We start from the raw sequence: 16,350 nt of genomic DNA, 5'->3' as shown, positions 1-16,350 counted from the left end.
GAAGGACTCTTGTCTCCCAAAGGTGGTATTTCAAGCACTGTGGTTCTAGATGGGGGAGTTACTAGGTCAGCGGTAGGGGAGGTGTTTCACATCATGCAGATACGTAGAGAGGATTGTCCTGATGTGAAAAAGCTCCTCGGTGGGACTGCTTTGTTCAGTTTCTAGAACTCCATCGTTAAATGTGAGCATATTATCGTTTTTCATAGTGTGAGACCCTGTAATTAAGGACACAAGTGCATATGCCTCATTCATCATTTTTATATGTAAACATTGGGATTCCTATTGCTTTTAATAGTCTGTATTCTCTTGGAGAAGAAAGTTAGAACAACTCTTAACTGCTTCAAAAATCTAGTTCTGAATTTTTTTCTTTTCTCAAAGCCTATAATTGTATCTCTTGATTAATATTTTTTAATTGGAGAAATCTTATTTATCTTTTATCCCTTTATACTATTTTCTAAGTTTTATCTGTTTGTCTGAAGACAAATTTCAAGATTAAAGTACAATTCTCCTCTGTTCTTATTGGAAGGAGCCGTGCTACAAGGAAGTAAAAGATCTTTCTTTTTTTCCTTATCTCTCTACCTTTGAAATAACTAGTTTTAGTTTCTCTTGAATGAAGTGGCTAACTGATAATTCCTTCTTTTCTCCCACATGATGTCTGAGACTGTCCATCTTCTGTAGCCTGTCCTCCATTATTTTAGTGTGCTTCCTTCTCTTGTCTGGATTTCTGCATTGCCCTAGGAAGTCTGCCAGTATGTGTTGATGAAGGACGGGACAGGAAAGGTAAGAGAGATAAACACTGTCCTATGGGAGAAATACTAAGAGTAGTTTACTTTTCCTGGTCTATCCTCCCTTATTTGGCCTAGAATTAAGCAATTGTTTTCCAAAAATCTGTATGCCAAGAGGGTTCTTTTACATATATATGTAAAATGTATATGTGTAATATACTATATATGTAATGTATACGTATATTTAAAACTGACCCTACAAATTATTCAGACTCAATTTGATTTCTTATATGTTATTTAGAAATAAAAAGAGAGACGAGCACTTTAATGCAGAAAGAGGGCTCTACATTATAAACCCCAAATAACAGTCCCTCTTAGGACTGTTGAAGTCTAGAGATGATAGCTCTTTGATATAAGGTGAATTGGGTAAGTTTGCTGCAGTGGAACCTATTTTAACTGGACTGGTTGTTTATGAACATTAGAACAGTTTATGAAACTAGGCTTTTAGCACCTTTTCCTTAACACTGTGTGGTCCCTGGGGTGAACTTCTAGATGTGTAAGCTCCTCCTTTAGGCTTACTGTTTCAGGGATTAGCATTTACCCTGAAGGATGGCTTTACGTTGTTTGACTAAAGATTCAGAGTGAGTAATCATATTTGGAAGAGCTAATGTTTATCTTTACTGGTAAGCTGCTGCAAAATTCCTTTTGAGGGGATTTCCTAAGAAATTTACTTACATAAATAAAGTTAAAAAATCTTAATGCCATTTAAGATTCTGTTTTGTTCCAACCAAGCTAGGCTAAGCCAGTTAAATATAAAGCATTGTTTTGGCTGATTTTATAGCATCTGGTTTCTTTCTTATGCAAATCAACAAGTCTTTATTGACTACAGAGAGGCCGTTTTATATATTAGAAGGAGCACAGACTTTGGAGACCTAGGTTAGACCTAGGTTAGAATTCTGGTGAAGCCACTTAGAACACAACTTCAAATACGAAAGAATTGTATCTAGTTGAGTCAAGATGGTTAAAATATATACTGCCCACGCAAGGGCTCAGGGAAATCAGAAAGCAGAGTGAGTGTGTTGGAGGTTATCAGGGAAGAGTTCTCGAAAGAGAGAGGTCTGAAAGGATTTCTGTAATTTGGGTAAGAAGACTGGATCAAAAGCATGTGAGCAAACATACACTTTGCTTGTGCAGGGGGCAAAAAGAAAATAAGCCAACTTTGGGCTGAGGTTCTATGCTTGGACAGGCAAAGTGGGACCAGACCAGAAAGGTGATATTTTGAGGCTCAACCCATTATTAAGTAGAGGGAGATGATGAATCTGTAATAGAAGACCAACGTAAATTACAAGTCTAATATTTTAGAAAGCTGAAAGTCTTAGTGGTGTGTAGGCTAAGTTTTAGATCCCCCAAACTCCTCTAATCTTGCCAAAATCAGATGATGCCCAAAACTGGAGTGATAGCAATAGAGTCGAGTATTCAGAAGTAAATCAGAGATTTGAAGGCAGAATCCACCTACAGGATTTGTTATGATGGATTGAATATAAGAAGTGATGTTCAGGGAAGTATAAAAAACAATTATTAGTGAATTAATGATTTGGAAGATAGAACTGAAGAAATTATATGCCAGAGGGACAGGCTTATAAAAGGGAGTTTAAGGGATGTGGAGGATAGAGAAAGTGTTCTAATTGGAATACTACAAGAAGAAGAAAGAATATGGGGCAGAGGCAGTGTTTAAAGAAGCCCAGCAAATCCCCAGCAGGATTAAAAAAGAGAGAGAAATCCATACATTGTAGATAGAGCTCATAGCCAAAGATCTTAAAAACAATCAAAAAAAGACCTTGCCTTCAAAGGAGACCAACAGCTGGTATCTCAGTAGCAACAGAGGAAGCCAGAGACAGTGGAGTGGTACCTAAACTGTTCTGAAGGAAAATAACTGTCAACCTAGAATTCCATATCCAGCAAAAATATTTCTCAAGAAAGAGGGCAAAATTAAGATACTTCCAGACAACAAAAACAGAATTGCCATTACTGGACCCCTTCTAGAAGTCCTTCTCTGAAGAGAGTTCTAAAATATCTACAATTATTTGAGATGCAAAAGAAAATGAGAATGATGAAAATACAAAGTAACCAAATTCAAACACAGATTATATAAAACAATAATATATTAATTGAGTTTAAAAAAAGATAAAATACACAGCAACAATCGTGTTTACGTTGGGAGAGGAGTTTAAAGAAATTGAAGTATATTGAGTGTTATGTCTTTTTAAATGTAAACACCCATATCTCAGACGTAGTTAGAAATGCAGGACTAAAGGGTGGAGAGATGCTATGCTCAAGGTCAACCCTGAAGTAACCCTTCGACCTTGAGAGTGAAAGAAAGCTCTATTAAAGAGAAAGTATAGGAAAAAGAAAAGCGCTGCACTTTGAAAATTGGTTCTTGAGGGATCTAGAGGAGAAGAAGCCAGATACTGATCTGACATTTTAGTAGGAAGATGCATTCAGTAGTGGAATGTTGGCATGAGATATTCCAAGAAAAAGAGGAGATCTTGTCGCTGGAAACGTTGAAGCAAAGGCTTACTGGCCTCACATATTGTGGAAAGGATTTCTGCAATGGACAGGAGATTTGACTAATGATTTCCCAACTCTGCAGTTCTCTTATCTTGACCAATACCTAAGAAGGATTACTTCCTTCTGTACTTAAGAGTACTTCCTTCAGAATCACACTTGTTTAATTAGAGCTATCAAAATCAACCAGTGGCTTGATGGCACCTGTATGGACATGTTCAAGTGTCATGGGCTTGCTCAGTTCGAGGTTCTCTGTGCATTTTCACAGGCTTGATCCTTGACCCACGCTGAAGTGTTTGTAAGGCCACATGGGTTCATTGAGATGTGGCACTAGAACCAGGGATGATATTCAAATTATTCAACAAGTGGAATGACGTGGGCACCAACAGAACAGATGCTGGCTAAGCCATCGGTGTAGCTGGCTGATTAGAACTGAAGTAAAAACTAATTCATGTTTTCTGTGAGGTGTGAGACATATAGTATAAGTCGTTGTCTACAAATTGGCAAGCACATTTCCTTATAGCCACCAAAATGGTGATTTTTTTTTCAAGTTATTTTTCTTCTTAGTTTTTTTTTTTTTCTGTCGAACATTAGAATAAAGATGATGTGAGGCCAGTGAATTTCCAGAGACTGGCAATGGCTATAAAGTGATGAGACACATTTTAGTTTCCAGTTCATAAATCCATTTCCTACCTTTATGTCAGGCCTCACCTGCTCTTCTCTTAGCATAACGGTCATAAATATGAATCTCTCCATTGCTGCATGAGCCACTGAAGTGCCGTGCTACAAATTTATCTTCACACTTTTACGTTTTTACTTGTGTCTTCCTTCTTCACAGATCCTTCTCTATGCTTTTCTTTATACTCTTTTCAGAAATAGCGTTTTCAGTTCTTTTCTTTCTTTCCTAGCTTTTTTTAGTCCAGTTATTTGATGTTATTTCATTAAGGAAGGTGAGAAACTATAAAGGAAAGTCAGTAGGAGATATTTTTGTGAGGACTCACTTTTTTTTTAATCTTAAGGCATTTATAAGTTTTAAATTAAACAGTTGTTAACAAAACTAAAATAATGTTCTGTCCTGGGACTCTGGTTCTGTGACAATGCTAAGATTAAATTAAGACTCTGAGAGTATTAAAAAGAGTCTCTGAGAACCACGAAAGCAAAGATGGTCAGGTTTGTGAGTTCCAGGCTTGGTTCTGTCCGTGCCATCCCGTCAACAACACACAGCTAAGTGCATAAGAGAAGGGTGGAGGTATGTGTTAAATTCTGTTGTTTGAATTTCACATGTTCAAAATTAAAAATGGTATATGATAAAAAGTCTCTTTGCCACTTCTTGTATGATGGCCACCCAGTTTTTAGAGTCGCTAGAGGTTTTTTATTTGGTGAGGAAGATTGGCCCTGAGCTAACATCTGTTGCCAGTCATCCTCTGTTTTATGAAGGATACTGCCACAGCATGGTTTGAGGAGCAGTGCTGGGTCCCAGCCCAGGATCTGAACCAGTGAACCCTGGGCCACTGAAGCGGAGTGCAAGAACTTAACCACTATGCCACTGGGCCGGCCCCCACCAGAGATGTTTTATGCATATAAAAGTAAATTATGTATAAATATGTATATATAGGCCTCTTCCAGCCCCCTGTGACACAGATGGTGGCTTTCCATACACTTTGTCCTAACCCTGGATGCCAGTGTTTGCTGCATATTTACGTATGCCTACATGGGCTGTACAGTGTATCCTCAGAAAATGTCACAATAAAGTGTTGTTTTAAAGATTTCTATGTGTTAGTTTTATTTTGTTCCTTTTTTCTCAAATTAAACTTGATTCTAGATTTACTACAAGAAGCTTAAAGGAAAAGAGATGAAAAAATAGTCCTGGGGCTGGCCCAGTGGCGTAGTGATTAAGTTTGTGCGCTCTCCTTCAGTGGCTCGGGGTTCAAGGGTTAAGATCCCCAACACAGACTTAGCACCACTCGTCAAGCCACACTGTGGTGGCATCCCACATAAAATAGAGGAACGTTGGCACAGATGTTAGCTCAGGGCCAATCTTCAGAGACTGGAGCAGACCCTCTTGTATGGCTGCTGACAGCCAGGGCTGTGGACAGGCAGCTTTGGGCTTTTTAGCACAAAGAATCATGTCGCACTTTGCCCTTGCAAAGCCTTCAGGACCTAAATGTAAAGCTGCTTTTAGTTAATGCTAAGGAAACTCTGAAAGTCGTCAGGACAGAGTCAGTAGAAGACGGAATGGGAGACTTTGTAAATGATGAGATGCTATGGAGGTGTGCTGCATGAGAGCAGCCCCGAGCCGTTACCTGCAGCTGATGAGCTCCAAAAAGAGCGAAACCGGTTAGGTCCTGCAGTACTGGCTTAAGATAGGACAAAACCTTGAATATGTTCCCTTTGTATGTTGTTTTCTTGTGTCATATTTTTTTATTTGGGAAGGGAATAACTCCTTTTTAGTCTCTTTGTGCTAGTGTAATTCCTCTCTAGTCCATCTTCTCAGAAGTCCCCTGAATGAGATCGTCCCACAAGGGAAATCTGATCAAGTCAGGTTGGACCAGTGACCTGGGCTAATAAATGGCCAGGTTTTTCCCGCTAGGCAATCTCATCTACTCCCTAGCTTTAATTGCCCCTGTATGATGACAACTGCAGAATCTTCTTTGCTGACATCTTTCTCTGAGCTCCTGAATCACTAGTGGATCTGTGTACTTTGGATGTTCAACTGACATTTTGAATCAGCCAAGCTGATTGTTACCTTCCCTACCTTCCCTACCTCCTCCTCCCTCCACCTTACTGTGACATACCAGCACACACGGACACATCCCAAAACAAAAACTTACTTCTTTTAGGGGCCGGCCCAGTGGGGCAGCGGTTAAGTGCGCACGTTCCGCTTCGGCGGCCCAGGGTTCGCCGGGTCGGATCCTGGGTGCAGACATGGCATCACTTGTCAAACCATGCTGTGGCAGGCGTCCCACATATAAAGTAGAGGAAGATGGGCACGGATGTTAGCTCAGGGCCAGTCTTCCTCAGCAAAAAGAGGAGAATTGGCAGCAGATGTTAGCTCAGGGCTAATCTTCCTGGAAAAAAAAAAAACTTATTTCTTTTACATTTGTTGCTTGGTTGTTCCAGTATGGTTCTCCCAGATACAGAAACTAAAACCCTAAGAGGTATTGTCTACTCTCTTCTCTTCTCACCACCTCCCACAAATAACTGGCTATCAAGCCCAAAAGATTTGCCTCAAAAATATATCTCAAGTCAGCCTCTGTTCCAGATTCTCAATTACTGCCTTAGCTCAGGCCTTTAAACCACTTTTCTGGACTGCTAGGATAGCTGCCCCACCAGCTTTTCTATCTAATTTCTCCTCTGTTTACTCTCTCCACTTCTCCTGGGGTGCTCTCTTTGAAGACCACATATGGTCGTGTCACTCCCTTCCTTAAACCTCTTCAGTGGCTCATCCATGGGACACAGGTCACGTTCCTCAGCATGGTGTACTGGGCTTTTCTTGATCTAGCCCCTGACTCTTCCCTCCTTTACCCTTCAGCAGCTGGCTGCTCAGGATTCCCCAGGTGGGCCAGGTGTTATATTTATTAATTGTAGTTGCACAACCTGTTTGTTCTACCTGGAATTCCCTCTCCCCGAATCCATCCTATCACCCAATCCAGAGTGTGCTGGAGCCAGCTCCTACCAGCTAGGGAGAACTGATTGTTAAATATTCAGGAATTTTGCAAACCAGGAAAGCAGTCATGATGGGGTATTTACACCATAAACATCAGCAAATATTAGAAATCAGGACCACCCCCACCCACACCTCTGCGAAAGCTGGTCCCAGCACACCACTACCCCCATCCCACTGGCAACCTTTGCCCCGAATTCTGGCTTACATGGTTCCTCTTTAAACACTTTCCTTCCCAGCCCTCTTGCCTCCGCACACATAAAATCGACTGCTACTTCCAAGCATTTTACATGCTTTGGGATAGCATTTGTCCCCTTTAGTGTAACTCTTTGTTTACATGTCAGTTTTTAGTGCTAAACTCAGTTCTTGGGGGCAGAGTCCATGTCTCAGTTGTCTTTGTATCTGTCATTCATTCATTTACTCAGCATTCATTGAACTGATACATTTAATGTCTATCAGGCAGTGTTTTCAGGGTACAAAGATGAAAGGATTTAGCTACTGTCTGCAGGAAGTTCGTCATCTAGTCTATGGGAAGAGAGAAATTCAAAAAGTGTGTTACAATGCAGTGAGACAAGTACTTTGCTAGAAGTCTATACAAGACACATTGACGCCTAGAGGAGAAACCCTGCCCAGGGTAATGGGGAAGTCTTCACAGAGCAGATAAGACTGTAAGAGTAAATAAAAATGTGTTGCCTGTAAATAAGTGCTACAGTTAGTATTTTTAGAAATAGAATTTTTTCCACTCTGGATAGCTGAATTACGCAAGGTTCTTTATTCCACAGTAAATAGCAGTTTTGTATGGAAACCCTGTGTAAATGTCTTTGAATTAGGTATTCTTTGAATGAGTAGAGAAAGCACTGAATACTGTTTCTGTTACACTATAATGTATGGCAAACCATCCCCAATCTCCATATCCTAAAACAATAAAAGTTGATTATTTCTCATGAATCTAAGGGCCAGCTGGGCAGTTCTGATGTGGCCAGGCTTAGCTGATTCTGGCTGGACTGACTCATGCATCTGCAATCATTTGGCATTTGGCCTGGGTCTGGCTGGTTAGGAGGCCCTTGGCTGGGTCAGCTCAGCTCTCCTCCATGTCTCCCCCAGCCCTCTAGCAGGCTGGCTCATGTGTATTCCCATGGTGGTAGCAGGGGCTCGAGAGGAAGTGGAAACATGCAAGTGTGTGTGCAGGCCTCTGCTTGCTTCAAGCCTGCCACTGCCTGCTTCACCAGAGCAAATTGCGTGGCTAAGTCCAGAGTTAGTATGTGAGAAACAGAGGCAGGGGAATAGGAACATTGGGATCATTACTGCAGTCAGTCCACCACGAACACATCCTCTGTGCTAAAGTCTGTTCTAGACCTTGTGTTACTCTGCAGATGTTACTTACCAGGGAATTTGCTTCCAGCTGGTTGGATGCTCTGTGCTGATAATGAGCAAACTTATCTGAGCAGTCTAAACGTATTAACTTATTTCAGTTTTGTGTGTTCATTTTTGTCCAAGTATTGAAATAACATTTATTATTTGGGAGGCTGAAGAAATTGAAGAGTCACTTGTTTAGTGATATCCATGTCGTGATATTAAACTCCTTTACATATTCTAGTCACTTAGACTTTTTGACTTAAAAGCATGGTGTCCGCAACAAGGAGAAAACATCTTGGAGAAGTTTAAAAATATTTTTTAAAGCTCAATTATTTGATCTCTCCAACTAAGCATTTGATGAGCTAGATTTCTCATACGAATGCAAAAGTTCAAACTGGGAGAAATTTCAGTCCATCTGTGAAAAGCAAACAAACAGATTTTATTTAGTGAGGCCTTAGGAACAGAGCAACTCCTTTTCTTTTAACTAGTGGCCTTGGGAATAGGAAACATTAAATAACAGTTCATAAAATGTGCTCTTTTGGGTCTTTGTCCAGAAGTGACTAAACATCCAAAATTCAAACCTGTTGTTGTTTTCACAAGATTCGTATGATCACTGTTTGCTTCATTTTCATCATCCTCATCATTGGTGAGAATGGGAAAGGGAGCTGGAGAGGCCAGTAGTAGAAGGGCAGTGGACAGAGAAAAGATTGAGACAAGTGGACAAATGGAGAAATGTTCCAAAGGAGTCCCTGAAGTGGAAAAGTGGGTGGCCAGGACAGAAAATCCATCTGCAGAACCAACTTCTGAGCAAGAGGTTGGACCAGCAGAGTCCACCGCCCAGATGTACCCCAAAAGGAAGGTCAGTGTGGCATGAAGGATCACATAAGTTCCCTCGACTTCAGTGTCACTCTATATCTTAGTTTTTCTGCCAAGTTTGCCCACAGGTCACCTGCTTCCAGCACTCGGTGGAAGGGCTTGTTGCAGTTCTGTAAAACGAGTGCGAGTGGGGCAGGGAACTGGTTAATGGAGCAGCTGCCTGAGGAAAGATGTCACCATCAAATTTTTTAAAGGGAAATAAGATTAATCTCAAGAAAATGATTTTTTTTCACAATTTAAGGTACTGATTTTAAAAATAGGAGACTGTTGAAATGGATTACTCTATGGACGTAAACTCATCTGTGTGTTGGCTGCTCTCAGAAAAATAATCCAAAGTCGTCTTCTAGTATAGTGTCATGGCGGAGCACTGGCAGAGCGGTCTGGGTTCTAGCCCTGCTCTGCCCTTTGCGTCATGTGTGCATCTGTCTCTCCAGCTGTACAGCAAAGGCTGTGGGTTGGACGGTCTCCTGGGACCGTGTCGACTCCAGTACACTGACGTGTTCTTTGGGTCTCTGAGGTTGTGGCAGATCCTCACCTCAGTAACACTGTAACTTTGATCTGTTCTAGAGTTAGATGAGTGAGGTGAGGGAACTGTTACATGGAGGCACACTGGGTATAGATTGGTGGTGGAAGGTCCAAAGAGGTTCCATACAAGTGAGTATAAACCATCAGTTACTTCTGCTTTTGCCACCAGATGGTGATCAGACATTTGAAAGACTTAAGAATCCGCTTTACTAAGACCCCAAGATTGGCTGTCTTAAGAAATGAAGAAACTTTAAGTTAATCCTGTAACTCATTACGTAGTATGTCTTAAGCCCTGTCAAATGAATCAGCAATAATTTAAGCAGTGAAAAGGTAGAGTTACCTATAGATTGTACCTTAGGTATCGCTATCTGTGGTATAGTTGATAGCGAGGTGTAGTTACGGAAGGTTAGGAATCTTTTCTCAAATAGGGGGATATGATCAGAGTCTATGAAATCATGAGTATAAAGTAAGCAACAGAGACAAATGCTGGTATACCCAAATTAAGGACCATTCTTTTAAACCTTGAAATTGGTTAAGATGAACATAAAGATGTAAAAACAGTATTTATTAACACAAGAGGTGCTGCCATGTAGAAATGTAAAAGTTTTTGGTTCAACAAATGAGAGTAAACCTATGCATGAAAGGTGGATCAGTGAACATTAGAGAAATGAGAAGTGCTTAGGGAATATCTCTGAACTGTGGATGTGACATCAAAGGAGACACCTGCGCCTTTCTTCTACATCAGGGGTTGGCAAACTTTTTCTGTAAAGGGTCAGATAGCAAATATTTTAGCTTGCAGGCCATGTGGTTTGTGTCTATTCAACCTACCATCGTAGTGTGAAGTAGCCATATACACTATGTAAACGTATGGATGTGATTGTGTTCCAATAAACCTTTATTTACAAACACAGGCACTGAGCAAGATTTGGCCTGTGTGCCATGGTATGCCAACCTGTTTGTGGGTGAAAGCCAGGGTCCCTAAGTATTTCTCCTTTCTAGGCCTCGGTCTCTGGCTCCTGTCAAATAAGGAGTTGGGTTAGATGATCTCTGACATTTTTCAGGTTTGTGTCTTTCAGTACTTCTCTCTGAAGCCAAGTGATCCAGAAGGCTGACCCAGAGATATTTCTTTTATTTGTAAGGTCAAATTTTGTAAAAATCCAGCTTGAACAGATTCGTAAGTCTCTAGGACAGGGTTTCTCAACCTTGGCACTATTGATATTTGGAGCTGAGTAATCTTTTGTTGTGGGGGAGCTGTTCTGTGCATTGTAGCATGTCGAGCAGCATCTCTGAACTCTACCTGCTAGATCCCAGTGGCACATACCCTCCCCTCTGCACCCAGTTGTGACAGTGAAAAATGTCTCCAGACGTTGCCAAAGCACAGTCACCCCAGGTGAGAACTACTTCTCTAGAGACTTCGAGATAGTAGAAGAATACCAAAAGTGGAAGTCAGACCATGCAACCCAGAACAGCCACCAAGATAACAAACACACTTCTTCACGTACAAGGTTAAAAAAGCCAAAACTGAAGGAACACCAGCTTATTAGAGAAGGGCCATGAGAGCTGGAAAGTTGGTAGCAGATTGCTTTTTAATACTGATTTAGATCATTTTATGGAAAGTGTTCCTGAAACCATTGAACCAGAATAGAGGGCTGGCTACAACTGGTAGCGGAAAAGTCAGAAACAAAGAAGCATGGGTGAAGAGAGAGCACTGTCAAAGAACACCAGGAGTATTTCCTTTTCACGACTTTTATGTTGTTCGAGGAGATCTCTAGCAGAAAGAATTCACTGGGTGAATTCATTAGCCCTCATCTCTGAGGCCTGGGGTTTTTGTTTTGTTTTATTTCGCTTTAAATGGATAATCAAGTGTGGTTTATTCCTACAGTAGAATATTATTTACGGAGAAAATGAATGCAGAACAGCTTCACACCACTACGGAGAGGGACACTTCAAGTATCCCTGGGTTTTAACTGTCAGTAAAGCTGGTCCTTTAACAAATCCATATCACGTGGCTGGCTTGTGCGTTAGCTGTAATTAAAAGCCAGAATCATCTGTATTCAACAATAAGGGTGCACTTGATTTCCATCTACCTTTCGTTTATGCCCATAGTATTTCTTTGAAGAATTCATTCTCTTCCAGTTGTGAGTGATATTAATCATTGTTGACAAGCCCTGAATATCCAAATGGGTTTGTACAGTGAATTGTTTTTGTCTTGTTTTGCTTCTTATTTTCCTACAAAGACTTTAACACAGTATGATGTTTTCTGAACAGTGATCTCAGAGCTCTAGAAACACTAATTCTATCTCAGTCTCTGCTTTTGGCTTGCTCTGTGACCTGGGGCAGTCTCTCCTCTGCTGAGGAAACAGTGTCTTCATCTGTCAAATGGTAGAGACGTTCCCCATCTCTGGCCCCAGGGTGCCTATGTAAGAGTTATCTTTGGGGCCTTCCTTAAAATGCAGACTTCCGTGCTTCACCCCCAGGTTCTGATCCTGTGCTCTCGGGTGAGGCGTGGGAAGCCCAAGGGATTCTAGTGCGAGGCCGTGTGTGAGAACGGTTAGAGATGGCCTCCAAGGTCCTTTCAGCTCTAAAATGCAGTGTTTCTATGAAATATATGTCTCTCTAAATGTCCTGTATTATATACTACAAGAAGTCATGAACTGATACGTTGTAAGTTCCTCCACATACACACATTGGTACTGCTTTACGTAAACTTGGTTTGCTGTGATGTGGTCAGCTTATGGCTCAAGAGATAATCTTGATCCCCACTACATGCTGGAAGATGATTTCCCTTTTCACCAGGATGCCATCTCGTAGCTTCTTTGTTTTCAGTCTTGGGTTTAGAGAAGCCTTAAAGAGTTTGATATCCTGATTTCCATATAACAATAAAGTGGAATAAAATTAGAAATTCTGTGTGGTTGTTAATTTCTGTTTGTTTGTTTTTCTTTAATTTACAGAATGCTCTTTTCAGTTGCATTAGCAGAAATGAAAGTAAGTATATTGTCGATGGTTATGTAACCAGTCCAAAGAGCAAAGCACAGTTTACAGAATGGGATTTAGCTGTCTAAATATTGCCAAGACCCTGGCAGTAGAACTGAGGTTGTCAGTAAGCCATCTGAAGTACTGTACACGGCGGGATTCCGATAGGCTCCTTCCTCTGGAGTGTTCAGGCCATTCTTGAATTACACCGGTTCCCGTGTCCTAGTTGCAGATTTGCAAAGCAGAGACTAGTGCTGGGTGTGCTAGAGGAAGATCACGCCCCGCGTGAATAATGGCATCACTTTCAGAAGGGAAGCACTCCCCCGTGATGCAATGCAGCACTTGCTCAGGGCTGCCTCTCAGTTCATTCAGCAGACGTTCATTCACTGCTTGCTCCGTGCAGGGCAGACGCACATCTGTGGGGGACACAACCTGTGCACAAAGAACACTGGGACATGGTGGATATGGGATAGTGTCACTGATAAAGTGCTGTGGGAGTTCAGAGGAAGTAGGGATCACATCCTGCAGGGGTGCTTAGAGGTGACTTTGTGGACTTGGTAGCTGAACTGGGCCTCGAAGGATGGACAAGATGTGAACAGTGGAGGCTGGAGGAAGGACATTCCAGGTGAAGGGAATAGCGAGAGCGGTTAGCGATGGGGAAACGCATCTGAGCAACAGAGTTGTTTAGATTAGCTTGGCAGTGGGGTGTATCAAAGGATAGTAAGAAAGACTGGCTGTCTATACTTTCTCTTCTACCCTTTCTAACTGGGGCTGAGTTCAAGATATCCCAGATAGTCTCTGGCATGTAATCTTAGGTCCCCCCACACTGGTGAAGAAGCCAGCATAATGGGGGAGTCAGAAGATCGGCATCCTTGTCCTTTTCTCACTTGTCTCTCTTCTGTCTTCAGTATCCCCTCCCCACTCCCAGTTTATCCTCGTTGAGGTTGACAGTGATAAATGTAGCCATTAATAATTGTTCTTTGTGATGAAAATGAAGAATTCAGCAATGAACACAGTAAGTTTGGAAGTAATTACAAGTCAAAAACTTAGGTGGCACAATAGGTATGAAATAATTTTCTAGTCCAGGAAACTGAGGCTTGTGCTGTGTCAGTTCAGTCCTAGTTTAGTTAATTTGTATATGATTTTATCATTATCATTATTTCTGGAAGCTGCCTGAATTCCCTGATCATTCCTGGTCTGTGAAATTCACCAGAAACCTGGTTTTGGTTCGTGCACAACCATCTCTATTAATTATCAGAGATTTCCTACCTGCCTTTCTCTTAGCATTTCCCTGCCATACCTCTACCTTGGCTCCATTCAGCCTCCTGCAGGTTCCTCACCTTCTCCTGTGAGGGTCTCCTGCTCTTCTCCATTATAAATCCTCCATCTGCATCCCTAGCCACTCATCTAGCTCTGCCCAGATACCTTAAATGGTGCCCCTTGATTTATAAGAATACATAAGTCCAGAATCATATTTATTTCAAGTATGGGTTTTACTCTTCAGAATTGAAGCAGGTCTTATCAGTTTTAAGTGAAGACTTTCAATTTAGGCATATTCTTGGAGATATTCAAACAGTATAGAACTTTTAGGATTTTGTTTCAAGATACATAGTTATATAATTGCTAAATTTATGAGATGATACTCATAGTTTTTATAAATGTGAGGCATGTGGGGTTTTGTTTTATTTTGGTTTTGTTTGTTTTGCTTTGCTTTGTTCATAAATTTCCATAAATCTAACGGAAAGAAGCTGTCCCAGTGGTTCTCAACATGGGCGCTATTGGCATTTTGGGAGACAGTTTTGGTTGTATGAAACTGGCCTGTACTTTGCAGAGTATTTAATAGCCCTGAGCCCCATGCGTTAAAAGCCAGCCGTAGTCCCCCCAAGTCATCATGAACACTGGAAACATTTCCACAGGCATTCAAATTCTCCCAGGGAGCGCCCCTGCTAAGAACCCCTGGACTATAGATGATAAGTTGATGGATAGTGACTTTCCTATACCAGTGAGCACCTGAATGTCCCCATGGCTGGGCCTCCAGTAGTGCTGGTTTTAAGTTTTAAGACAGTAAAACATCTTAAGTTTTAAAACTTATTTTAAGACAGTGCTTGTCTTCTATGGCATGGTTTTATTTCTGAAATTCAAAAAGACACGTTGTTCCAGCATTATGATGGTGGTTTAATGTTAGCAAATAGCTGTTTGCATTTCAGTGTCATCTCCTTTTCTTCCCCCAGTGGGCTCAGTGTGTTGTAGTTATGCAGGCCATCACACAAACTGCCGAGAATACTGTCAAGCCATTTTTCGAACAGACTCTTCTCCTGGTCCATCTCAGATCAAAGCTGTGGAAAATTATTGTGCCTCTATTAGTCCACAATTAATACACTGTGTGAACAATTACACCCAATCTTATCCAATGAGGAACCCAACAGATAGTAAGTAAAAAGTTACATATTCCTCTCATTTTGATCTTTGGTAAAATAATTTGTTAGAAGGAAGTAAATTCTTGAAGATATCTGTAGTCTGGATCATTTGGGAAACACCAGACTTCTTTTGGTGTTTAGATTTAGCAGATTGGACATTACTGTCACAGCTAAAAGATGCCAAGAAAGATGGAACTGTCAAGGGTATGAAGAAACAGGCACTGGGGGAATTCGGTGGTGTGGGTATTCTGGGGGGGAGTTGGGTTTTGACCATGAGAATTTCAAATTAATCATACCTTTTAATCTAGCAATTCCATTTCTCAGAATTTGCCCTTCAAGAAAACTCACAAATTTGCAAAAATGTATCTATGATTATAAAGGATGTTCACTACATTAGTGGTAATAGACAAAAATTAGAAATAACCCAAACATCCATCAATAGAGTATTGATTAAAATTGATTCAATAAATCATGTATCTGTATAATAACACTATACAACCAACATAAACAAGTATGTTTACATTGAAGTGCAAGATATAATAAGCAAAAAAACAAGTTGCAAAACTAAATGTATAATATGACATATTTATTTTTATATACCTGTTTGTTCCACATTATATTTGTCTGTAATGTTTCAGTTTTTACCAATGAACAGTTATTACTCTCATAATAAAAATATCATCAAGCCAGCGCTGATGGCCTAGTGGTTAAAGTTTGGCATTCATCGCTTTGGCAGCCCGGATTTGCTTCCTGGTTGCAGAACCACACCACCTGTCTGTCGGTTGCCATGCTGTGGCAGTGGCTCATGGAAGAACTAAGCTAGGATATAGAACTATGTATAGGGACTTCGGGGAGGGGGGACAAAAAGGAAGATTGGCAGCAGATGTTATCTCAGCACGAATCTTTCTCTGCAAAAAAAAACAATCATAAAAATGAGAAGAGATCCTGGTAACTTTTTTTAATCAGGGCCTCCTAATGAAGCTGTACCTTTTGGAATTTTCATTGTCTCAGCTTTGTATATCGTATAATCCATTGTCTTCATTTAGAGATGATCAAACTTTAAAGAACTGACTAATTAACCAAACTGATAAAAGACTTATAAATATGCCAGATGCGAATGTTTTGATTTACGCTGAAATGTGAAAGACTTGCTTTGTAGACGCAAAAGCGGTGCTCTGGCCTTGTTTGGTCAGCGTCTAAAGCAGAACTCCAAGACTGGCGACATTCTGTGGTGTGGCTCTGTGCTGAA

General features: G+C 40.9%; 1 protein-coding gene across 3 annotated transcripts in view; it reads left to right on the top strand.

Moving 5' to 3' along the window:
* Positions 1-16,350, top strand: part of RECK (reversion inducing cysteine rich protein with kazal motifs) — a 97,095-nt gene that overhangs the window by 26,195 nt on the left and 54,550 nt on the right. For 2 of the 3 annotated variants that reach the window (XM_044779218.2, XM_070519185.1), the window contains 2 exons: positions 12,663-12,696; positions 14,916-15,113. In XM_044779218.2, coding sequence (XP_044635153.2) covers positions 12,663-12,696; positions 14,916-15,113 — 232 coding nt within the window. Of the gene's footprint in view, positions 1-672; positions 781-12,662; positions 12,697-14,915; positions 15,114-16,350 lie in introns of those variants that run through there. The other variant, XM_044779221.2, reaches the window with a different exon arrangement.

This window comes from Equus asinus, chromosome 10, assembly GCF_041296235.1.
Source record: "Equus asinus isolate D_3611 breed Donkey chromosome 10, EquAss-T2T_v2, whole genome shotgun sequence".
Classification (NCBI taxonomy): domain Eukaryota; kingdom Metazoa; phylum Chordata; class Mammalia; order Perissodactyla; family Equidae; genus Equus; species Equus asinus.
Note: the sequence above shows the minus strand (reverse complement) of the source record. Positions and strands in the feature narration are given on the sequence as shown.